The sequence below is a fragment of the Callithrix jacchus genome, chromosome 18, assembly GCF_049354715.1.
Source record: "Callithrix jacchus isolate 240 chromosome 18, calJac240_pri, whole genome shotgun sequence".
NCBI classification, from domain to species: domain Eukaryota; kingdom Metazoa; phylum Chordata; class Mammalia; order Primates; family Cebidae; genus Callithrix; species Callithrix jacchus.
Window position 1 is genome coordinate 23,837,316 of NC_133519.1, and position 27,291 is coordinate 23,864,606.

The window sequence follows — 27,291 nt, forward strand, 5'->3', positions numbered from 1 at the left end:
TCCTGAATATCTTTGCTAGTTTTCTGCCTTGATGATCTATCCAACATTGTCAGTGGGGTGTTAAAAGTCACCCTCTGTTATTGTGCGGTTACATAAGTCTCTCTGCAGGTCTCTAGGATCTTATATTAGAAATCAGAGTGTTCCTATGTTGTGTGTGTATACATTTAGGATGTTAGGTCTGCTTGTTGAACTGAGCCCTTTTATCATTATGTAATGTCCTTGTCTTTTTTTAATCTTTGTTGGATTACAGTTTATTTTGCCTGAAATTAGAATAGCAACTCTTTCTTTTTTCAGTTTTCCATTCACTTGGTTGATTTTTCTCCATCCTTTTACTTGGAGACTTTGGGTGTCACCACATGTGAGATGGGTCTCTTGAAGACAGCAAACTATTAGGTTTTGGTTCTTTATCCAACTTGCCACTCTGTGCCTTATACTTGGGGCATTTAGCCCATTTACATTCAAAGTTAGTACTAATATGTGTGGATTTGACCCTGTCATCATGTTGTTAGACGGCTACTGTACAATTGGTTTGTATGGTTGCTTTATAGTAGTCTAAATACCTAAGTGTGTATTTATTGTGGCTGGTAGTGGTCTTTCTTTTCCATATTTAGCACTCTCTTCAGGACTTCTTATAAGATACATACATCTAGTGGCAACAAATTCCCTTAACATTTGCTTGTCTGAAAAGGATTTTATTTCTCCTTTGCTTATGATGCTCAGTTTGGCTAGATGTGAAATTATAGTTTGGAACTTCTTTTCTAAGAATGCTGAATACAGGCCCACAATTTCTTCTGGCTTGTAGGATTTCTGCTGACATGTCTGCTGTTAGCCTTATGGAGTTCACTTTTTAGGTGACCTGCCCCTTCTCTTAACCTGCCTTTAACATTTTTTCTTTCATTTCAGTGTTGGAGAATCTGATGACTATATGTCTTGTGGATAGTCTTCTTGTGTAGTATTTTTCAGGAGCTCTGCATTTCCTGAATTTGAAATGTTGGCCCCTTCAGTGAGGTAGCAAAAATTTTCATTGACAATATCCTGAAATATGTTTTCCAAATTGCTTGGTTTCTCTTTCAGGAATGCCAATGAATTGTAGATTTGATCTCTTTACATAATTCCATATTTCTCAGATGCTTTGTTCCTTCATCTTTATTGTTTTTTCTTTATTATGTCTATTTCAGAGAGCCAGTCTCCAAACTCTGTTATTTTTTTCCTCCGCTTTGTTGATTCCGCTGGTAATACTTGCAATTGCATTATGAAATTCTTGTGGCATGTTTTCATTTCCATCAAATTAGTTTGGTTCTTTCTCAAATGGCCATTTCATCTATCAACTCCTGTAACATTTTATTGGAATCCTTAGATTCTTGAATTGGGTTTTAACTTTCTCCTGTATGTTGATGATCTTTGTTCTTATACATATCCTGAATTCTGTTTCTGTCATTTCTGTCTGGTTAAGAAACACTGCTGGTGAACAGTGTGGCCGTTTGGAGGTAAGAAGACACTCTGGCTTCTTGAGTTGCTAGAGTTCTTTGCTGGCTCTTTCGAATCTTTGTGAGCTGATGTTCCTTCAGTCTTTGAAGTTGCTGTCCTTTGAATGCATTTTCTTTTTTCTTTTCTCCTCTTTGACATCCTTGGAGGTTTGATTATGGTACAAGGTGGGTTCAGTCAACTTGCTTCATTTCTGGAAGATTTTAGGGGGCCAATGCTCAGCTTAGGTCTCCTGGACTGCATGCTCTAACTCTGGAGTCTGGTATCAGATCCCCAGATTTGTTATCTGGCCCCTCAAGGTTAGGAACCTGCTGTATTGGAAGAGCAAAGGTGTTCCCAGACTACTGGTCTTAACACTCCAATGGGTGATGCCAGCCAAAGCAATTCATTGGGTGGTGACAGCAGGATTCATGCTTGTTTGCACATGCCAGGAGCAGCAGCAGTGCAGCAGCACACATGTTCATCAACTGTGGTGGGACACTAATGAGGGCAGGGGTATGGACATTTGCAGTAGTGGCAGTGGCAGCATGCTACAGAGAGTAGCCTGCCAATGTTCCTGTGCATGTTCGTGCTGGTGATGGCATCAGCGTGGTGGCAGCAGCATGGAGGCAGAGTGCTGGCAAGCACAGGACTGGTAACCTCTGTGCACATATTCACACAGGCAGCAGTGGCCACACAAGGTGGGAGGCAGGTCCACTGGCATCCATGTGTAGTTTCAAGCCAGCTACAGTGTTGGCATAGTGGCAGGGCACTGGCAGGCACAAGGTTAGTTCTGTACCCATGAATACTCCAATGGTAATGGCAGTGCAGGGCTTGCATGCCTGTGCATTGGCTCTGAGGTGGGGAGTGTGGTGCACTCACACTGGCTGCAATGGCATGGTGGGGTGCATGTGCACATGTGAGCTGGTGGGGAAGCAGGAGCAAGGTCTGAATATATGCACACACACTAGCAAAGCAATGTGGGGGTGGTCATGGGTGAGTACACACTGGCAAATGGCATGGGGGAGGCTGCAATGGATAGAGTACATGGGCGGGCTGGTGCTCATTACTGGGGGCTGCTCTGCTGGAGCTCTCCAATGGTCAGGCATGGTCTGCCAGTACAAGAGCTATGATACAGGCCCCTGGGAGGCACCTCAGCTGGGCATTCAAGGCTGCACTGCAAACAAGTATGGTCAGGCTGGAGCCCTGGGAGAGGCCTCAAGACAAGGGGGTGCTCAGGTGAAACTGGCCCTGTTTCATGGCAAGATCACCCTGCACTGTTCAGGTCCCCTAAGGCTAATGTCTCCTGTAGGAGTAAGGCAGGCCTTGGAGGATAGGTGTCCCTGACTATGCTCCACTATAGATGCTCCTGCACCAAACCCTCCAGGCTCCACGCTGGCTGGAGTACCACACCTACCAGCTCTCTTTTTTATTTTTTATTTTTTGAGACAGAGTTTTGCAATTGTTGCCCAGGCTGGAGGGCAATGGTGCAGTCTCAGCTCACTGCAACCTCTGCCTCCCTGGTTCAAGCGATTATCCTGCCTCAACCTCCCGAGTAGGTGGGATTAGAGGCATGCACCACCATGCCTGGCTAATTTTGTATTTTAAGTAGAGAGAGGGTTTCACCATGTTGGTCAGACTGGTCTTGAACTTCTGATGTCAGATGATCTGCCCGCCTCACCCTCCAAAAGTGCTGGGATTACAGGCATGAACCACCATGCCCAGCCCCCTACCGCCTGTCTAAGTAGCTCTCTCTGTCAGCTCAAGTAACTGTGGGGTTCCTGCTGTCTGAATTCCAGATGATTATGACCCCAGAAGGTCATTCCTCACCTGCTCAACTCACTTTTCCCCCAGGAGTCATTGGGTGCCAGGAAGGAGTCCCAGCAGATGGTATCCCTGTGCAGGGTTTCCAGCTTCCTCCTGCTTTAGCCCAGAATCTGTATCTTCCCTTTGTCCATTCTCAATGCCTTCCCTCTAAAGATATGCTTAAAGTATACCAGTCTTTCTGATGTTCTAGTCCCTCAGTGGCAGATGTTTCTCCTGGCTGAATTTAGTCAACCATCTTGTCTCCTATATCCAACTTTTCTGTTTTTAAATATTAATAGGAGTTAATACATATATACAGGATATACATAATTCCTCATGAAGTTTACAATCCTGCAAATTTTCTACACAGATTAATTATGATAATTTACTGTTAAAACAGAGGTATGTAAAGGTACTTTCTAACTAATCCTATCCTATAAAAATTAAATTCTAGAAAATAACAGATTGAATATATGATTCCATGGCGATAAATCCCTCAGGATAAATCAAGCATTTTGCCAAAGAAGAGTTAAATGAAGCAGCACCATCAATACCAACAGTACTGGAAGATTCTTCCTAAATTCATTCAACAAATATTTACTGAGTCCCACCATGTGACAAGCACTCTGCTACCATTCTTAATCATTTTGGTTTTCAGAGGAATTTCTCCCAAGCCTAGGGATTGCCTGAATCCATACTTCCAGCTTTAACATATTTGCTCCTTGACCCCTCAATTCCAAAACTCCATTCCAGAGGCAGGAACATTCTGCTTTTAAAAATCCATTGAGAATCATTTGAGAAATTATTATAGAAGCTTCTATTTTGTCCTCTGAACCTCCTGCCTCGTTTAAATTGAGAGAGGTTATTTTCCCCTGAAGAAATTTGCCAGCTGAGGCAAAATATAACCTGAAAAATCCTTACAAGTACATACATGGTGCTGAAGTTCAATGTTACTGTTGTTAATTTCATTGCCCATCTTCAAAAGCCATTGTTGAATCATGTTAAATATATATGCTTGGAGTACCCTGAAGGAAAAATCAAGTAAAATAAAGTGATTGGCTGATTTAAAGAATGAATGTAACTATCAGCTATGAGAAAGAGTTTTATTTGGCTGGGCATTGCAAACTTAGATGTTGACAACTGCTTGAGAACTCAAGGAAGGGGAATCAACGCCCTGAACAATCTGATATGATAGCTTACTCACTGACAAAGCATTCTTATCCCCCAGGTAGGTAGCAAGATGCACTTCGGACAAAGCAGATCTTAGGTTAAATATTGGCCCTCTATTGTAAAAACTTATACCCTCTACATTTACTTCTAGGCAGTACTATGTGAGAAGAACAAATTTTAAAATCCTCTCAATGAATGACTTCCAGCATGACAGTGTGAGCAGCAAGTCTGCCCTTCCCACTGCCCCCCACCCCAGTGAAACTGGTAAAAATTATTCTTTTAAATACACCACTTAAAGCCCCTGAAAATGGTGCTATGAAGAAGCTCCAGAAACATCTATTCAAGAAAATCTATGACAATTCAGTAAGAAAGGCAATAATCTATGGTATTTGAACCATGAATTCTCCTTTTTCTTAGCTCAATGAGGCAGCAACTCTATTTCAGAATGGTGTAGCCAAGAACACAGAGCTCCCTAACCCTCTAGCTCCCAACCAAATGGCTCTCTTCCCAGAAGCAACGGGTCATCATGGATTTTTATACTGCCTCCAGCTATCTGCTGTTGAGTCTAGGTACTGGGTAAATGCAGGTGACAAGCAGGGGTTGTCTTCTTCCACTCAGACCCTATTTATAGAGTAATGACCCTATGTAAAACATGCTGAGAATCATGGGTCCCTGATTGTCTGTGCTTATAAGGCAGTGGTTCCACTCCACAAGAGGCAATCCAAGAGTACCTCAGACTGCTACTTTCCCATGGTGGCACATGCCTGTAATCCCAGTTACTTGGGAGGCTGAGGCAGGAGAATCACTTGAACCCGGGAGGCAGAGGTTACAGTGAGCTGAAATAGTGCCATTGCACTCCAGCTTGGGCCACAACAGCAAACTCTGTCTCAAAAAAAAAAAAAACCCAACTCTTTCTTTTGCAAATTGCCCAGTCTTCAATATGTCTTTATCAGCAATGTGAAAATGAGCTAACACAGTACCCATGATAAACATGTTCACAGAAATGATGAAAACCATGATTAAATAAGGAAGATACTATAACAATGTTGCAGTAGATAGAGGATATAAATTAAAAATATAAATTGGAAAAAAGGAATAAATAAAAATTTTAGAGTGAAAAAGAACAATAACTGAAAGAAATTTTAAAAAGTCACTACTTGGGCTCAACAGTAAATTTGAACTGGAAGAAGAGAGAATAATTGAACTCAAAGATAAATATATGTTATTCAAGCCAAAGAATAAAGAGGAAAAAGAATGAAAAGACATGAAGACAGCCTAGAAGAAATATGGGACACCTTACACATAAAGGGAGTACTGGAAGTAGAGAAAAGAAAATAAATAACCACAATAAAGCTGGTGTGGCTGTACTGAGAGCAGATAAAATAGATTTTAAAATTGAAATGCTAAAAATAAGGAAGGATATTTTTATTATTATAAAAGGATCACTCCATCAAGAAGACATAACAATCATAAACATATGTGCACCTAATAAAAAAGTACTAAAATAAATGAAGCAAACACTGGGAGAAAGGAAGGGAAAAACAGACAATTTAAGAATAATCATTGGGGACTTCAATATCCCACTATGAATAATGGTTAGAACCATTACACAGATGATAAATAAGGAAATAAGGATAAAGACTTTAACAATGCTATAAACCAACTAGACCAGACATCTTTAGAACACTTTCTCCAATAACAATGAAATATACACTCTTCTCAAGTGTATGTGGAAAATTCTTCAGAATAGACAAGATACTAGGCCATAAAACAAACCTCAATAATTTTAATGCAAGTATGATATAAAATGTATACTCGCACCACAATGGAATGAAATTACTAATCAGCAACTGGAAAAATGGGAAACTCAAAAATATGTGTACATTAAGTAACATACTCCTCAATAACAAATGTGTCAATGAATAAATCACAAGAGAAATCATAAAAATACTTTGAGATTAATGAAAACAAAGACATAACATATCAAGCAGTCCTTCAAAGGAAATTTATAGCTGTCAAATCTATGTTAAAAAAGAAGAAAGATCTCAAATCAATAACTTAAAAGCTCACCTTGAGACTATGGAAAAGGCAAAGTAAACTAAATGTAAAGAAAGTGAAATGAAGGAAATACTAATGACTACAGTGGAAATTAATACAATAGAGAATAGAAAAACACTAAAGGAAATCAATGAAATCAAAAGATGACTATTTGAAAAGATCAACATTAACAAACATTTAGCTAAGTTAACCAGGAGAAATAGAGAAGGCTCGAAATATTAGAATTGGAAACAAGAGAGGGGATGCTAGTACTGATCTTCGTTCAGAAATAAAATGGATTATAAGAGAATACAATGAGCAATTTTGCCAACAAATTAGATAACTTAGATGAAATTGTCAAATCTCTAGAAAGAGACACACAAAAAAACTGACTTAATAAGAAATAGACAATATAAATAGACTTTTAACAAGTGAAGAGATTGAATCAGTTCTCAAAAACCTACCCAGAGATGGCTTCACCACTGAATCCTCCGAAAGAGCCAAAAATCAATCACACCAATTCTTCAAAAAATCTTCCAAAAGATAAAAGTGGACGGGATACTTCTCAACTCATTTCACAGAGCCAGTATTTCACCGATATAACACCAGGCGAAGACACCACAGAAAAAGAAAATAGACCAATGTCTCTTATGTATATCAATACAAAGACTAGCAAACAGAATCCTGAACTGATCAAAAGTATTTTATACAATTGCCAAGTGGGATTTATCCTAGGCATGCAAAGTTTTTTTAATATCAAAAAAAATTGAATGTAATACATAATATGAATATTTTAAAAATCACATGATCATCTTACTAGATGCAGAAAAAGGATTTGTCAAAATCCAACAACTTCTTAGGGAAACACATGCAACAAACTAGAAATAGAAGAAAACTTCCTAAATCCAATAAAAAAATCTAGGAAAAACCCAATAGTGAAAGACTGGATGCATTTTTCCTAAGAATAAGAATAACATCTTCCATTCAACATAGTATTGAGGTTCTAGCCAAAGCAATTAGTCAAGAGAAGGAAATCAAAGGCATCTAGATTTAAAAGAAACTACTTCTATTTATAGGTATAATCTTTTGTATAGAAAATATTAAGAAATCCTTTAAAAATTATTGCAACTAATAAATGAATTCAGCAAGGTTTTGGGATATAAGATCAATATTTTAAAATCAATTGTATTCCTATAAACATGCAATAAACAGTGTGAAAAAAGGTTTTAAAAATCCTATTTGCAATACATTAAACAAGTACTTAGGAGTAAATATAACAAAAGGAGTGTATAACTTCTACTCAAAGGAGTGTAAGAAATAAATTAAAGAAGATCCAAATAATTGAAAAAACATCCCATGTTCACATATGAGACTTAACATGTTTAAGAGAGCAATATTCCCATTCTGACGTATAGATTCAACAAATTCTTTTTCAGAATCCCCGTTAAAGTCTTTTTAAAAACTGATAAGCTTATTCTAAAATCTATATGGAATAGCAAAATACCCAAAAAAGCCAAAATAATTCTGTAAAAGAAGAGTCAAGTAGAAAGACTCATATTTCCCATTTTCAAAACATTCTACAAAGCAAGAATAACAAGGGTGGACATATAGATCAATGTGACAGAGCCAATCATTCAGAAATAAATTCATGACTGATTTTCATCAAAGGTGTCAATACCATTAAACGGAGAAAGAACAGTCTTCAACAAATGGTGCTGGTACAACTAGATATCCACATGCAAAAGAATGAAATTGGACCCTTACCTCATACCATATACAGAAATTAACTAAAATGGATCGGAGACCTTAATGTAAGAGAGCAAATGCTACAAAACTTTTAGAAGAAAACAGGGCTAAATCTTCATGACCTTGGACTTGGCAAAGGATTTTCAGCTATGACACTGGCACAAGCAACAACAAGAGCAAAGAAAAAATTTCCCTCAAAGAAAATATACAAATAGCCAATAAGCACGTGAAACAATTCTTCACATCATTTGTCACTAGGGAAATGTGAATGAAAACCACAATAAAAATATCACTTCACTCCTACTATTATAGCTAGAATCAAAAGTCAGAAAATCAGTATTGGCAAGTATGTGGAGAAATCAGAACCTTCATGCACTGTTGATGTGAATGTAAAATTGTGTACGTTTTCAAAAAACACCTTGGAAGACACTCTGGCAGTTCCTCAAATTATTAAAAATAGAATTGCCATATGATCCAGCAATTCTACTCTTTAGGTAATATATACCCAAGAGAAACAAAAACAAGTGTCCGTCCACAAAAAGCATACACATGAATGTTTATTGCAACATTATTCATTAATGGCAAAAGACAGAAACAGTCCAGATGTCCACCAATGGACAAATGAATAAACAAAATGTGGCATATAATACACAGAATATGATTCAGTCATAAAAATGAAATACTGAAAATGTGCCACAACACGGATGAACCTTGAAAACATTATGCTAAGTGAAAGAAGTTATCCATAAAGACCACAGAGTATAATGATTTCTTTCAAATAAAATGTCCGGAACAGTACAATCAACAAAGACAGAGTAGATTTCTGGTTACTCAGGGATGTGGATAGGATGGTGGGAGAGGATGGAGGATTGCAGAATGATAGCTAAAATGCATAAGGCTTCTTTTTGAGGTGATGAAATGTTCTAAAATTGACTGGTGATAGTTACCTATACCTATAAATAAATTGAACACCAAAGAATTGTGTACTTTGAAAAAGTGAATTATATGGTATACGAATTATATTGCAATAAAGCTTTAGGAAAATTCTCTCAAAACAAAAGGAAGCTATGGGAACTTACAAACCAGAATCATTGTCTGTGTGCTGTGGAACAATACTAGCAGTGCTTAACAATATATCCAACTGTGATTTCATTTCATTCATTTTTTCATCTATTTCCTGCCATTCTTCAAGAGGTGTAACAGGAAACTCCAGGTTTTCCAATTTGAAAGAACAGAAGTCAAGAGAACTAATCAAATTTGGAAGAATTTTGGAGATACCTAGAAAAGTAAGAAAAGCCTTAACTTTTAGAAGTATTTGTAACACTGCTATTTTAATATCAAGTTATAAAATCCCACTGAGCAAGGGTATATCTTTTAAAAAGCTTTTGTTATCCTACAGCTTGACTAGCAGAGAACATTACAAAGAGCAGTTCATAAATAAATGTTTAATGAATAAGCACTGTGTAACTGGTGCTTTTATGACTACTAAACTATTTTTTCAACCAGAGTTTATATCCTAAATTTCTTACCTTTTCAGCTCAGAATCAAATGCATTAAACCCAGAAACTATCAACTTTAAAAGACCTTAATCCACTAAGTCATCCTTTTAAGAGGACAGTGATAATAATCAACTTCATGATAATGGGATAGTAAATAACAAATGAAAATAGATTATCATAGTTCTTGAGACATTTTTTAGGTTATTGATCAGGTTTTCATGAAGTTTATAGTTTTTGGTCTGAACAAAACTTGTGTGTGGATCCTAATGTGGACCCAGTGGACTGATTCACTCTGAGACCATGGAGAAATGCCCTTTTTGTCTTATCCACTTGCAAATTATGAAATGAAAACACTGCCATCTCAAAGTTATATAAAGATAATTTAAAAGAAAACTGTTTTCCTTGTCCTTGATAAAAATATTTTTACTGCCGTCATCAGTAAATTCTGATCATTTAGGAGTGTTCAAAATGGTTTGTTAATTTTATCACATCCATAATTTTGACTTCCTCTTTCATTTAAACCATTTGCTACCACCTCATTTTTCTCTGCCCAATATACACAGTCATCCTTCAGTATCTACAGAGGATTGGTTTCAGGACCCCCATAAATATCAAAATCTATGGATCCTCAAGTCCCTTATATAAAATGATGTAGTATTTGCATATAACCTATGCACACCCTCTTGTATACTTTAAATCATCTCTAGATTACTTATATTACCTAATACAATGCAAATGCTATGTAATATTTATTATACTATATTGTGGTTTTATTTGTATTAATTTTTTTCTAAGTATTTTTGATCCATGGTTAATTGAATCTGAGGATGCAGAACCTGCAGATACAGAGGGCTGATACAGATAAGTACCATAATTTTACCTTAAGTTCTGGGGTACATGTACAGATATTGCAGGAATGTTGCATAGTTACATACGTGCACAGTTCCAGTGACCAGCCCCAGTGCTTTGTCCTACACTAAGCCAGGGAGTTCACTGGTGTCCCCATCTTTGGCAGCCAGCTCAACATTAAGAGATTCAAGCAAGCTCTCTCTACCTCAAACCACGTTACATAGAAACGTGTCCGCTGGAGCTTCTTAGAGACCACCAAGTACTGGCAATGCAGGTGGGATGTTGAGCACAACAGACCTCACAGTGCCAAATGGAGCCAGAAGCAGCCCAGTGAGGAATGGATTTGTAAACTCAAGAGCTTCTCCAAATTTGATGAGAGCTACTGGTGCAAATAGTTTAGGCAAAGTCATGCCTACAAAGTCTCCCCCTCCACCAGGTGGTGGTAATCCCCCAATGAACAGTAGAAAACCAGATCTTCAAGTTGTCATCCCCACTTCAAGCAAGGGCATGAGGCCTCCACTACTAAGTTGAACCTTTCTTCAACTTCATTCTTTAAAACATATTTTGGCCGGGCATGGTGGCTCACACCTGTAATCCCAACACTTTGGGAGGCCAAGGTGGACAGATCTCCAGAGGTCAGGAGTTCGAGACCAGCCTGGGCAAGATGGTGAAACCCCATCTCTACTAAAAATACAAAAATTAGCCAGGCATCGTGGCAGGCACCTGGAATCCCAGCAACTTGGGAGGATGAAGCCGGAGAATTGCTTGAACCCAGACAGCGGAGGTTGCAGTGAGCCGAGATCGTGTCCAGCCTGGGCAACAAGAGCAAGACTCCATCTCAAAACAAAACAAAACAAAACCACGTATTTTATACATAGTCAGTCTGTATCTTCCTTTGGAATTTTCTATGCCACTGTAGAATTTACACCTATTCCTAATGAATATTTCCATTCAAAATTAGTATTTGAAGAGACAGGTCTATTTTTAAAAACACAAAAATCAGATTATAGAAATTTGCTTAAAGGTTATTTAAAATTAAAGCTAAATATGAACGTGATGGAACTGGAGTTTATTGTGTTAAGTGAAATAAGGCAGGCACAGAAAGATAGTGTATGTTCTCACTCATATGGGGGATGTAAAAATGTTGATCTTGTGGAGATAGAGAATAGAATGATAGAAAATGCTGAGAAGGGTGTGTGGGTGGGAAAGGGGATAAAGGGAGGTTGACTGGTGGGTAAAAACATACACTCAGACAAAACAAATTCGAGAGAAGGGTATTCAATAGGAGAGAAGGGTGACTGTAGTTAGCAACATTGCAGATGGAGGATATTTCAAAGTAGCTAGAAGAGAGGACTTGAAATGTTCCCAACATATAGAAAGGATAAATACTCAAGGTAATAGATAACCCAAATACCCTGACCTTGACAAATACTCACATGTACTCCATGTAACACATTTCTAATCAATTTTTAAAAAGTAAATATGGAGAGATTATTATGTTTAATTTTACCAGGCTAGAAGCATTAAACATGACTTATTTAGTCTCTGGTTAAAAAAAAAAAAAAAGATACTATCAAGAAAATGAAAAGGCAATCCACAGAAAAGATAAGGTGTTTACAATTCACATATCTGAAAAGGGACTTGTATTCAGAATATATTAATCAGTCTTATAACTCAATAATAAAAAGACAGCCTAAATAAAATATGGGCAACGAATCATTAGTGTGTGTAAAGGGTGTTTTACATTTATGTTAGACCTAGCTACTAACTGACTCCCAATAAAGGGCATTTTTTTAAGTATGATATGTACACCGCTGGCATCAGAATCACCTGGGATGCTTGCTAAAATTGCCAGTTTATGGGCATCTCTCTAGACACAGTGTACCAACATGACTGGAGGCAGGGGTCAGGAATCTGCATTCTTCACCAAATCCCTAACCACACTGCAGTTTGCAAACCACTTATGTAGAATGTTATTTCACAAACTAATATCTCAGATAGGTCTCATTCTCTTTGACATTTTCAAAGAGTTATATTGTCAGCTGGTGGACATTTTTCTAGAATTCTAACACTAGCAGTAATAGCACACAATAACACACAATATTCATTAATGTTGAACAATAGTTATCTGTTCTCCGATAGTATGAAACCTTAGAAAACTGCTTTTCTTCCTATACATGCTATCAATCGACAGTATAAATCTCAATTTTTGTCTTAGAAAAAAAAAACACAGGCAACGGACCTCAACAGACATTTATCCAAAGAAGATATACAAATGGCTATAAATCTTTAAAAAAATGCTTGACATCATTAGCCATCAGGAAAACACAAATCAAAACCATGAGGAGATTTTATTTTACACCCACTAGTGTGGGCAGAATTTAAAAGTGAGACAAGTACTAGCAAGTATGCAGAGAAAGTGGAACCTTCATACACTGTGAGTAGGAATATAAAATGATACAGCCTCTCTGAAAACAGTGTGGCAGTCTTCAAAAAGTTAAAGATATAGTTATCAAATGACCAAGAATTTCGCTGTGTATATATATCCAAGAAAAATGAAAATATATTTCCACAAGGAAATGTATAATAAATGTCTGTATCAGCATCATTCATAATAGTCAAAAACTGAAAACAATCTAAATGTCTACCAACAGATGAAATGATAAACAAAATGTGATATATGCATACAATCAAATATTATTAGGCCATAAAAGTAGATGAAGTACTGATAAATGCTAAACCATGGACGAATATCGAAAACACTACACCAAGTGAAAGAAGCCAGTCACAAAAGATCACACAGCACCTGAATTCATGAATATGAAAGTCCAGAACAGGGAAATCTATAGAGACAGAAAGCAAACTTAGGACTGAGGTGAGGATGTTGGGGGATAAGAGGGTAAAAACTAAAGGGTATGGGGTTTCTTTTGAGGTTTATTTTGATGAAAATAATATAAAATCGACTGTGGTAATGAATGCACACATCTGTGAATATACTAAAAATCACTGAATCATATACACTTTAGGTATAGAATTGTAATGTCTATAAATTATATCTCAATAAAGTGATGCTCAATGCTTTGCTTATTTTGTTTGGTTTTTAGAACTATATGTATGCATTACTTTTATTTTAAATATTAATTATATTGAAAATAATTATTAAAATATTTCATACTAAGAAATCTAATTACCATGAGTATTTTCTTACCATTGTCCCCATTTATTCTTATTTCATATTCTTTGTAGAGACTTCGTGTGTTTTTTATAATTTCCTCCATATACTGTTGCTCTGATAGCATCTCCCCCTCCAAACTTTTGTGGCGATTAAATATCCCAAGCCCAATATCTGCCCAGTTTTCCTGTAAATGTTTAATAATCTTGAGAGTATCGTACTTTGATAGTAGAATATCCCCAGTAAACTCTTGTCTTTTCTCATTCAGGATCTAAAGAGTGAAAGGAAGAAGGGGAGTAGCATATTATCCACTAATGATTTTATCAACGTCTACCAGATGCTGATTCCCCAGGGACTCCCAATTATTTTGGAGTTGCATATCCCATTATTTTTATGCCTCAAAGAGACAATATGTGACATATCATATATATATATATAAATATATATATATATATATATATATTTTTTTTTTTTTTTTTAGAAAGAGTCTCACTCCGTCACCAGGCGCACCAGGCTGGAGTACAGTGGCGCAGCCTCAGCTCACTGAAACCTCTGACTCCCAGGTTCAAGCAATTCTCCTGCCTCAGCCTCCCGAGTAGCTGGGACTACAGGAGTGCACCACCACACTCAGCTAATTTTTTTGTATTTGAAACTAATTTTGATACTCTATGACACAACTCATAGTTTACCAGGATGAAAATCATTATATTAAATCCTATGTGGTTTAAAAAAAAAAAGTAGTGATAGGCAATGAAGTCCTACAAAGTTAAGCATGTTTAATTACTATTTGCTTTAGTAAGGTTGGAATATATCTGTTTACATGACTCCCTACTAGACTGGAAAAGTTCCTAGAACACACAAGTTGTGTTTTATTCATGTTTTGTTAATCTGTCTAAACCTAAGTCCAAGTCCTGAAAATGACATATCAATAAATATTTGTGAAAAAATAAGTTACAACTTATATATAAATGTCTATGTATGTATATATAATTTGTCATTATTTGTGCTCTGATAATAGCACAAATAGAAACATTACCAGCCTTCAATAAGAGTAATTAGTATAGGGAGACAGTATAGAAGAGCAATTAGGAGTAAGAACTTTAGAGCTGGAAAGATCTTGACTCAAATTCTGACTCTGACACTTACTTTTATAGATAACTTAGGTAAGTTACTTAACATTTCTAGGCTTCAATTTCCACATGTGGGACATGGAGATTATAAGACTTGCATCATATGGCAGCCACGAAGAGTAGGTAAGATAATACGTGAAAAACATATTTTCAGCTCCTCACAAAGAGTAAGTGCTTGATAAATGAGAGCTACTACTATTCCTAAAAATGAGGAAGCATGACTTTTTTCTATTTTTTCTATGCATGTCAAAACAGCCAGATAAAAACTAAAAAAGCAAAACGTCACTAAACTAAACATGTTGTCTATAGAAAGGAAACATCTTCAATTCTGAGAATATACTGTTCAAGCCATTACTAAAGAAAAGAAAATGGTTTACTGGGATCTTACGCAATCTCATTAAGGAATGAGTTTGATATTCACTTTGGAAGTATTTCAACGTCACATTATATATTTTCCTTTGTCAGACTACCATAACATGATAGTAATTTGATCAATGAAACCTATTTTCCAAGCTCTGACTTCTTTAAGATTATGTTATTAATGTATAAACAAAGTGTGGTATATACATACAATGGGATATTATTCAACCTTGAAAAGAAAGAAAATTCTGACACTTGCTGCAACATGGATGAACACTGAGGACATTATGCTAAGGGAAATAAGCCAGTCATAAAGTAAAAATACTGTATGGTTCCACTTATATGAGATACCTAGAGTAGTCAAATTCATAAACAGAAAGTATAACAAGATTGCCCAGTAGGTGAGAGAGGCAGAAATGGGGACTTACAGTTTAATGAGTACAGAATGTCAGTTTGGGAAAAAGAAAACGTCCTGGAAATAAATGGTGGTACATATATACCATGGAATACTATGCAGCCATAGAAAGAAATGAGATTATGTCCTTTGCAGGGACATGGATGAAGCTGGAAGCCATCATCCTCAGGAACAGGAAACTAAGCACTGCATATTCTCATTCATAAGTGGGAGCTGAATAATGAGAATGTCATATTAATGAGTCTGATAAAGAAAAATTGTAAAAGCAGGGGTTGCAATACTAGTTTCTGACAAAACAGACCTTAAACCAACAAAGATCAAAAAAGACCATGAGGGGCATTTCATAGTGGTAAAGGGATCAATTCAACAAAAGAGCTAACTATCTTAAATATATATACACCCAATAAAGAAGCACTCAGATTCAAGTTCTTAGAGACCTACAAAGAGGCTCAGACTCCCATGCAATAATAGTGGGAGACTTTAACACCCCACTGTCAACATTAGACAGATCAATGAGACAGAAAATGAACAAGGATATTCCGGACTTGAACTCAGCTCTGTCTCAAGTAGACCTAATAGTCATCTACAGAACTCTCAACCCCAAATCAACAGAATAAACATTCTTCTCAGTGCCACATGGCACTTATTCTAAAAGCAACCATGTAATTGGAAGTAAAACACTCCTCAGGAAATGCAAAAACCGAAATCATAACAAACAGGTTCCCAGATCACAGTGTAATCAAATTAGAACTCAGGATTAAGAAACTCACTGAAAACCACACAACTATATGGAAATTGAACAACCTGCTCCTGAATGACTCCTGGGTAATTATGAAATTAAGGCAGAAATCAGGAAGTCCTTTGAAGCCAATAAGAACAAAGAGACAACGTACCACAATCTCTGGGACAAAGCTAAAGCAGTGTTAAGAGGGAAATTTATAGCACTAAATGCCCACATCAGAAAACTAGAAGGATTTCAAATCAACACCCTAACATCACAATTAGAATAACTAGAGAAGTAAGAGCAAACAAATCTAAAAGCTAGCAGAAGACAAGAAATAACTAACATTAGAGCAGAACTCAGGGGGACAGAGAAATGAAAAACTCTTCAAAAAATCAATGAATCCAGGAGCTGTTTTTTTTGAAAAAATTAACAAAATAGACCCCTAGCTAGACTAGTAAAGAGAGAAGACTCAAATAGACACATTAAGAAATGATAAAGAAGATATCACCACCGATCCCACATAAATACAAACTACCATCAGAGAATATTATAAAAGTCTCTATGCAAATACACTAGAAAATCCAGAAGAAATGTATAAATTCCTCAACATATCACCCTCCCAAGACTAAACCAGGAAAAAGTTGAATCTCTGAACAGACCAATAACAAGTTCCTGATTTCTTTTCTAGCAGCCTAACTTAATTTGACCCAAAAATCTGAAATAAAACTGAAAACATTTAAGCATATTTTTTTACCTCATGACCCACCCACCTTACCTCCCAAAGTACTGGGATTATATGCATGAGCCACCTCCCTTAAGCATATTTTTTAATGTCCTTAGCACTTGCTCTTTTCTCTGTCATTCATAAAACTTAATATGGCATTTTTAAACAATGAGACGTGGCCAAGCATGGTGGCTCACGCCTGTAATCCCAATGCTTTGGGAGGCCGAGATGGGCAGATCACTTCAGACCAGCCTGGCCAACATGGTAAAATCCTGTCTCTACTAAAAATACAAAAATTAGCTGGGTGTACTGGCACATGCCTGTAATCCCAGCTACTTGGGAGGCTGAAGCAGGAGAATCGCTTGAACTCAGGAGGTGGAGGTTGCAGTGAGCTGAGACCACACCATTGTACTCCAGCCTGGGTGACAAAGCGAGTGAGACAATGTCTCAAAAAAAAAAAAAAAAAGAGGACGAGATATGACTCAGTTGTAGGCCAGGAATGCCAAGTTTGTAAAAAGTCTTACTTTTTGCCATTGCTTGAAGTCTAGAAGAACTGAATCAAACATATTTCCCTTATCAGGGGATAAAATGTCTTTTTCACTGAAAGAAGAGAAAAGAGAAAGGTCTCAGAACAAGGTATAAACAAACAAAACCATAAGTTCACACACTAAAGACTAAACAACTAATATATTTCTCCTCAATAATTTTCAAGCATGCCTTCCAGTCCAACCCTTCTCCCCACAAGTATTTATCATTAAATTTGTAAACATAAATTCAGATTTTAATCAGACCCAAGCAAACAAGTTACAGGGCCATGGGCCACAAGATTTTTTTTTTTTAAAGAGTGGTCTCTTTAGTCTTGGGAATTAAAAACCAGATCATTATCAGAAGAATTTCTGTTGAAATGCAGCTGTCAACACAATATATAAATAGAAAGCCTATGTAGTAATTAAGACTCAACATTTAAGCCAAGAATCCCAACTTCTGGCAGGAAAAAATTTCGTTTAATGGCTCTAAAGTCTCAGAAGGTGAAAGCTATTGATAAATAAGTTCCTGAAGTGAAAGAGACAAGAACTATGGCCTCCTGTGCTCCCCTCCCACCTAAGAATCGACAAACAATAGAAATGGGCACATGGCAGGAACAGCCAGCTTGGAGATGTACCAGCTTCAGCTTCCAGAACTTCCAAAGCTACTAATGGGGAAACCTTTTAGGGGATTATAAAAAACTGAAACCATTATTCTCAATTTGAAATGGAAATGGTACTTAACAAAGTATCTTAAAGTTAAAAAAAAAAAAAAATCTTAGAAATCATCTAGTCCAGACCTCAACAGACAAAGCATCTTAAAGTTTAAAAAAAAAAAAACCTTAGAAATCATCTAGTCCAGGCCAGGCATGGTGGCTCACACCTGTAATCCCAGCACTTGGAGAGGACTAGGCGGGTGGATCACTTGAGGCCAAGAGTTCAAGACCAGGCTGACCAACGTGGTAAAATATCATCTCTACTAAAAATACAAAAATTAGTCGGGTGTGGTGGCACATGCCTGTAATCCCAGCTACTCAGGAGGCTGAGGCGGGAGAATTGCTTGAACCCAAGAGGCGGAGGCAGCAGTGAGCCAAGATTGTGCCACTGCACTCCAGCTTGGGCAACAGAATGAGAACCTGCCTCAAGAAAAAGAAAAAGAAATCATCTAGTCTAGACTGCATCCAAAGTATAGATTCTCACTAACCTTGGCTATGACTTAGCCATCTGGCCTCAACTTAACTACTTTACTAGCAGCCTCTTTCATTGTCAGATTTCTCTAATCCTTGCAAAGTATGATATGCAATCAAAACCAACTCTCTATAACTATCACATTGGTTTTACTTCTCTGCATATGATTTGCAGATGGATCCAAATACTCAAGTTTACCAAAGTAATGACATAAAGTGACTTTATTTTAAAAAGAGAGACAAGAAAAAGAGCTGGACTCAAATGGGGACAGCAGCAGTTAAGCAGGAGGATCAGGATGAACTACAGAGATACTGATCCCTAGACACCACAAGACTATTCAAGGTTGTTAGCAGGATTGTGCCTTTGCAGGGACTGCTCTCCAAAATCAATGTGAAGAGTAATTACAAGGTAAATGACAGAAGGAGGAACAGAGAGAATTGGACTGAGTTATCAGACATGATACAAGTATAATCAGAAAAACAAGATCGTTGTGACTCACTTGAAGAACTCCTGCCATTTGATCAGCCCATCCTTAACCATTTTCAAAGTCCCCATTGTAGACTCTTCCATTTGTTCTACCTCTTGTTTAAATTTATTCACTAAGTTTCTCCATTTTTGTGTCAGCTTCTGCAACAGTGCCAGGTCTTCAGTGTCCTAGATAAAATGCATAGAATCAAATAACATATTCATTTATTTACATAACAAATAGCCATTAACATACACCAGGCCATTATTAATATTGTAATGCTAGAGAAATTCACAGAAAATTAATTAAAACATTGAAGTTACACTCTATACAGTTCATTTGGTGATGAATTTTCCATGGTACATAAAGTATTAAGAGACAAGATTTTTTTTCCTTTGCAACATGAACCCAATTTTTCCACAGGACTTTCATGGGGGCAGTGTGGTGTGCTAGATAGATCAGAAACCAAGAAGCCAAACAGAACCAAATATGAATTGTAGCCACTGCTATCTGTGTTACTTTGGGCAATGTTATCTAATCCACTTGGATTTAATTTTTATTATCCATAAAATAAAGACCCTAATATCTATCTCACAAAATTGTCTTAAGAGTTAATTGAAATAACTAGTATCAATGGTTTGACCCAGTAGAAACATGATAAATGCGCTCCTTTTCTATCGTGTGTGCTCACTGAATATTTCTACAAAATTGATAATGCAACTATTTAAAAAAAAACAGATATTTACTTTTTTACTTTAGGTGTGAATCAATCGAATCATAATTGTATGAATAACTTGGTAGTGTTATTAAACTTAGATAAATTGCTTTAATTAGAAGACAAATATAAAGAAACAAGAGCCTTTAATCACCTCCCCTTAGATTTTTTCATTCTGCATACAATAAGCACTACTATAAACTATATTTTTAAAATCAATAAATTTAACAAAGACATCTTACAGTCTCTATGCTCACCACTTGACATCTTTTTTTCTCATAACTGAGAATAACTGCCCTTTACCTTGTTTGACAGCAGTATGATGAAATGCTTGGTGTATTTATTCCAGCCTTTTTCATTAAGGTAAAGTCTTTTAGCCAATATGACTCTATTTCTTTCAATTACCTATAAAAATAATGTACTATAATCAGGAACCTAAAATATTAGCAAACCACTATAATTTATTCCAGTGATTTCATATATCAATTTTCATTGAATCATTAATACAACTAAAATTTCTTGTTTAAATCATTAACTAATACAAATCCCAAATTCACATTTTCCACTGAACTGGAATGAAACTAAGTTTAGTACATAGCAAAACTTCTCCAACAATCTGATCTCAAGACCCCTTTACACAAAAAAATTGATCTCATGACCCCTTTATATTCTCAAGCACTTTTATTTATATGGAAAGCATCTATTAATATTTACTGCATTGGAAATTAAACTAGAATGATTTAAACACATATCTGTTAATTCACAAATAAACATTAATAAACCCATTACCTATTAACATAAATAGCATCTTCATTTTTAAAAATTTTGTTAAATTAGTAAAAAGAATGCTATTGTTTTATGTTTTTACAAATCTAATGTTTGCCTTAGGAGAACAGAGTTGGATTCTTATGTGCTTCTGCATTCAATCTGTTAGAATATACCACGACATACTCTTGGGTGTTGAACAATGAGAACACATGGACACAGGGACGGGAACATCACACACCAGGGCCTGGAGGGTCAGGGGCTAGAGAAGGAATAGCAGGGGGTGGGGGGATTGGGGAGGGATAGCATTAAGAGAAATACCTAAAGTAGATGACAGGGCGATGGATGCAGCAAACCACCACAACATGTGTATACCTATATAACAAACCTACACGATCTGCACATGTACCCCAGAACTTAAAGTATAATAAATAAATTTTTAAAAAAGAAGAAAAATCCACTGCATGCTCTTAATAAGTGAATGAGAATGAAAAAGACAAACAACATTTTAGTATTATAATGAAACTAATTTTGATTTCATGAAGCTCCTGAAAGGGTCTCATGGATCGCCCCCCAGGGTGTCCCTGGGCTATACTTTGAGAACCATTAACATAAGAAATCAGTTGCAGGCCGGGCACGGTGGCTCAAGCCTGTAATCCCAGCACTTTGGGAGGCCGAGGAGGGTGGATCACGAGGTCAAGAGATCGAGACCATCCTGGTCAACGTGGTGAAACCCCGTCTCTACTAAAAATACAAAAGATTAGCTGGGCATGGTGGCACATGCCTGTAGTCTCGGCTACTCGGGAGGCTGAGGCAGGAGAATTGCTTGAACCCAGGAGGTGGAGATTGTGGTGAGCCGAGATAGCACCATTGCACTCCAGCCTGGGTAACAAGAGCGAAACTCCGTCTCAAAAAAAAAAAAAGAAATCAGTTACATAGTCATTTAATGAAATACTGTTCTAGACACTGTTAACAAACCATGAACAAAGGAGATAAAGTCCTTATTTTCAGGGAACTGACATTCTGGCTGTCATTTCAGTTAGAAGGGATTCTAGGTATGATTTAACACAAAGCTCATCAATGCGAGGAATTCTACAGAAACCTCTATCAGGGGTCAGCCCTCTACAGTTGAAATACATCTAGTGTGAGGAATATCACTTGTCTTCCTTTTTCTCCACTGAACATATCTAGCTCAAATCTGTTTCTTACACCATGTATTAACTGTCATGATTGCTTCCTATGAATATGTCAATGTGCCATTAAAAATTCTGCATCAGAATGGAACACTGTATCCTAGATGAGCTCTGACCATTTCAGAGGAAAATGAGACAATGATTTTCTTCTATTCTCTTTACTGCCAATCTGTAAAAGTCCAGCATTAAGAAACATTTCATGCAGTTGCCTTACAGTGAATCCAGTTATTTCAATGTCACAAATCTTTTTTTTAAATGGTATGCTCTTATGCTGGATCTCCTCCTTTAGGTGGCTGCCCTAAGTTTTGTTTATCTTTTGTCTCTGAAGATGGTATAGAATGATAATTGGCAGTTCAGGCTCTGGAATCATACTTGCTAGGTTCATCATTTATTAGCTATGTGAGCTTAGGTAAATTACTTCTCTGAGTCCTCACATGAAAATGTAGGTAATGATAGTACTATTTCATGGGATTACTGTAAGAACTATGCTAATTATTCCCTAGCAAAATATCTGACACATAGCAATAACTGAATAAATAGCTGCTTTTTTTACAATAATATTAATCATGGTAATTACTGTTAATTATATTAATAAGATTAATCTATACATTTATCCCTACTAACATTTCACTCATCTGGAAAGGCCCATCATTCTCAATTGCTGAGATATTTGAATCTCATAAAGTTTTATGGGGCAGGAACTTTGTCTCAATTGTTTTTGCTTTACCAACCAGTACATGGCATAATGTCTGACACGTAACACATTCACAAAGTTTGTTTTAAAAAATTAGTAGATCCTCAGCCAGGGGCAGTGGCTCACGCCTGTAATCCCAGCACTTTGGGAGGCTGAGATGGGTGGATCACTTGAGGTCAGGAGTTTGAGACCAGCTTGGCCAATATGGTGAAACCGCATCTCTACTAAAAATACAAAAATTAGCCAGGCATGGTGGTGGGTACCTATAATCCCAGCTACTTGGGAGGCTGAAGCAGGAGAATTGTTTGAACCCAGAAGGCAGAAGTGGCAATGAGACGACATTGCACCACTGCACTCCAACCTGGGCAACAGAGCGAGACTTCATCTCAAAGTGGAAAAAAAAAGGGAGAGACAAAATGTAATACAATAATAATAGGGGATTTTAACATCCTTTTCAGTAATGGACAGATAAGAAAAATCAACAAAAAAAATTGGAGTTAAATTACACACTGGACCTAATAGGCCTCCAGGGTTCAAATGATTCTCCTGCCTCAGCCTCCCAAGTAGCCGGGATTACAGGTTCCCACCACTGCACCTGGCTAATTCTTTTGTATTTTTAGTACAGACTAGGTTTCACCATGTTGGCCAGGCTGGTCTTGAACTTCTGATCTCATGTGATCCACCCGCCCTGGCCTCCCAAAGTGCTAAGATTACAGGCATGAACCACTGCACCTGGGCAAAAAGTTGGTTTTTTGAAAAGATAAGCAAAACCAATAAAGCTTTAGCTAGATTAAATAAAAATAAATAAATAAAGAGCCAGGCATGGTGGCTCACACCTGTAATCCCAGCACTTTGGCAGGCTGGATGGGTGGATCACCTGAGGCCAGGAGTTTAAGACCAGCCTGGCCAACATGGTGAAAGCCCATCTCTACTAAAAATACAAAAATTAGCCAGGCATGGTGGTGCACACCTGTAATCTCAGCTACTCAGGTGGCTGAGGCACAAGAATCACTTGAACCAGGAGGCAGAGGTTGCAGTGAGCTGAGATCTCACCACCTCACTGGACTACAACCCGGGTGACAGAGCAAGACTCTGTCAAAAGAAGGAAAGAGGAGAGGAGGGGAAGGGAGGGGAGGGGATAAAAGGGAATGAGGTAGGGAAGGAGGAAGGGAGGAAGAGAGGGAGAGGAAGAATACCCAAATAAATAAAACAAGAAATGAAAAAGGAGATGTAACGACTGAGACCACAGGAATACAAAGAAACATCAGAGAGTTATAAACAACTATACATGAACAAATTGGAAAACCTAGGGCTGGGCACGGTGGCTCATTCCTGTAATCCCAGCACTTTGGGAGGCCCGGGCAGGCAGATGGCTTGAGGTCAGGAGTTCAAGGATGAAACCCTATCTCTACTAAAAATATAAAAATTCATCAGGTGTGGCAGGGGGTACCTGTAGTCCCAGCAACTCAGGAGGCTCAGACACGAGAACTGCTTGAACCTGGGAAACAGAGGTTCCAGTGAGCCAAGACTGTGCCACTGCACTGCAGCATAGGGGACAGAATGAGACTGTTTCAAAAAAACATATATTCTGATTGAACCATGAAGAAATGGAAAACCTCAATAAACCAATAATGAGTAATGAGATCAAAGCCATAACAAAAAGTCTCCCATTAAAGAAAATCCCAGGACTTAATGGCTTCATAGTTGAATTCTGCCAAATATTTGAAGAACTAATATCAATTCAACATAAACTCTTCAAAAAATTTGAATAGGAAGGAATATTTCCAAACTCATTCTATGAAGCCAGCATTATCCAGTTATCAAAACCAGACAAGAACACAACAAAAAAATAAAACTAAAGGCCAATATCATGAATGAACATAGATGTAAAAATCCTCAACAAAAAAAAGATCATTCACAATGATCAAGTGGAAATCACCTCAGGGAAACGAGGAAGGTTCAACATGTGCACATCAATAAATGTGATACATCATATTAACAGAACCAAGAAGAAGAACCATAGCATCATTTCAATAGAAGCTTAAAAAGTACTTGATAACACTCACATCCCTTTATGATACAATCCCTCAACAAATTTAGTATAGAAGAAGCATATCTCAAAATAAAAGAAAGCCATATATGGCCAACCTATAGTTGTACTGAATGAGGAAAAATAAAGGCCTTTCCTCTAGGATCTAGAACAAGACAAGGATGCCCATTTTCACCACTTTTATTCCTGGAAGTCCTGGACAGAGCAATTAGGCAAGAAGAAGAAATAACAGTCATTCAAATTGAAAATAAAGAAATCAAATTAGCCTCATTCACAAAAGACATAATCTTATACTTTAAAAAATACTAAAGACTCCACCAAAAAAACTGTTAGAACTGGAAAATAAATTCAGTAATTACAAGGATACAAAATTAACACACAAAAATCAGTAGGATTTATATATACCAATTTCAAACAATCTGAAGATGAAATCACAAAAGCAGTTCTATTTAAAATAGCCATAAATAATATAAAATACCTAAATTTAGCCAAAGAAGTAAAAGATCTATATAAGGAACACTATAAAACTCTGATTAAAACAATAGACATAAAAATGGAATATATTCCATGCTCATGGGTTGGAAGAGCTAATATTGTTAAATGTCAATACTACCCAAAGACATTTACAGATTTAATGCAGGTCCTCTCAAAATACCAATGGCATTCTTCACAGATTTTTTTTTAAATCTTAAACTTTATATGGAACCACAAAAGACCTCAAATAACCAAAGCAATCTGGTGCAAAAAGAACAAAGCAGGAGGCATCACACTACCTAACTTCAAAATTCACTACAAAGCCATAGTACACAAATCAGCATGGTAATGGCATAAAAGCAGACATGTAGACCAATGCAACAGCATATAAAACCTGGATATAAATTCATGCATTTATAGTTGACCATCTTTGACAAAGGTGCCAAGAACACACAATGGGGAAGATAAAGTCTATTTAATAAATGATGCTGAGAAAACTGGGTAAATACAGGTAGAAGAATAACACTAGACCCCCCTATTTCTCACCATATATAAAAATCAAATCTAAATGGATTAAAGATTTAAATCTAAGACCTGAAACTAAAACTCTTTGAAGAAAACATTGGGGAAATAGTCTAAGACATTAGTCTGGGCAAAGATTTTCTGTGTAAGACCTCGAAAGCACAGGCAACTAAAGCAAAAAGAAAGAAAAAGCGATTACATCAAGCTACAAATCTTCTGCACAGTAAAGGAAACAATCAACAAAGTGAAGAGAAAACCCAAGAAGATAGAGAAAATATTTGCAAACTATCCACTTGACAAGGGAGTTACAATCAGAATATATAAAAAGCTCAAAAAACTCAATTGCAAAAAAAAAGAGGGGGATGATCTGATTTTAAAATGAGCAAAAGATCTGAATAGACGTATCTCCAAAGAAGACATACAAATGGCCAACAGATATGTGAAAAAATGCTCAATGTTACTAATCATCAAAGAGATGCAAATCAAAACTACAATGAGCTATCATCTCATCCCAGTTAAAATGGATTGTATCAAAAAACAGGCAACACAGATGCTGGCAAAGGTGTGCAGAAAGGAAGCCTCCAAATGCTGAAGGAGCTGAGAAACTAAAATCCAGTTTGTGGGTAAAGGGTGTTTTACTAGGGAAACTAATAGAAGCACGGTCTTGGGTAGCCACAGGACAGGTAAATCTCTGCACTGTTACTCCCCAGGCCCCAGTCTTATATACCATATAGAAAGGGTATGCTTGTTTTGTGCAACACAAAAGCAACACTCCAGAATAGGCAAGAATGCTATAAGCATCATAGCCTTATAATTTGTGTGATAACATCAAGGTTGCTTTGTTCTTACACTGAGGAAAGTAAATAGAAATCAGGAAGTGTTCACTTGACTGGGACTAATCAAAAGTCAACATGGCACATTGGCATTCAACATGGAGTCACTTTTGCCTCCACTTGTAGAATGTCGGTGGGAATGTAAATTAGTATAGCCACTGTGGAGAACATTATCCAAATTTCTCAAGAAACTAAAAATAGAACTACCATATCATGAAGCAATGAATTCCACTACTGAGTATATTTCCCAAAGAAAGAAAATTAATATATCTAAAGGATACCAGCACTATTCACAAGAGTCAAAATACGGAATCAACCTAAGTGATCAACAAATGAATGAATAATGAAAACACAGTATATAAACCCAATGGAATATTATTCAGCCATTGAAAAAGAATAAAATCATGTCATCTGCAGCAACATGGATGAAATCGGAGGTCATTTTGTTAAGTGAAATAAGCCAAGCCACAGAAAGACAAATATTCCAAGTACCCACGTGTGTGAGCTAAAAGTGTGGATCAAATGAAGATAAAGAGTAGATTTATGGTTACCAGAAGCCAGACAGGATAAGAGAGAGAGAAGATATAGAGAGGTTGATTAATGGGAACAAGTATACAATTTGACAGAAGAAATAATTCCTAGTGTTAGATAGATAGGTAGACTGACTATAGTTTACAACAATCTATTGCACATTCTAAAATAGCTAGAAAAGACTAAATCAAATATATCTGCCATAAAAAAACAAATATTTTAGATGATGGCTATCCTAAG

At 36.8% G+C, this 27,291-nt stretch overlaps 1 protein-coding gene across 6 annotated transcripts in view; it reads right to left on the reverse strand.

The window, feature by feature from the left end:
• AXDND1 (axonemal dynein light chain domain containing 1) overlaps positions 1–27,291 on the reverse strand; it is a 136,796-nt gene that overhangs the window by 64,413 nt on the left and 45,092 nt on the right. For all 6 annotated transcript variants that reach the window (XR_013529486.1, XM_078356220.1, XM_035279266.3 and 3 more), the window contains 6 exons: positions 20,293–20,394; positions 19,308–19,462; positions 17,621–17,696; positions 13,780–14,014; positions 9,303–9,501; positions 4,202–4,295 (listed from right to left, as the gene is read on the reverse strand). Coding sequence is in view for 5 of the 6 variants with exons in the window: in XM_078356220.1 (XP_078212346.1) it covers positions 4,202–4,295; positions 9,303–9,501; positions 13,780–14,014; positions 17,621–17,696; positions 19,308–19,462; positions 20,293–20,394 (861 nt within the window). In the remaining variant the exon portion in view is untranslated. The remainder of the gene's footprint in view (positions 1–4,201; positions 4,296–9,302; positions 9,502–13,779; positions 14,015–17,620; positions 17,697–19,307; positions 19,463–20,292; positions 20,395–27,291) is intronic.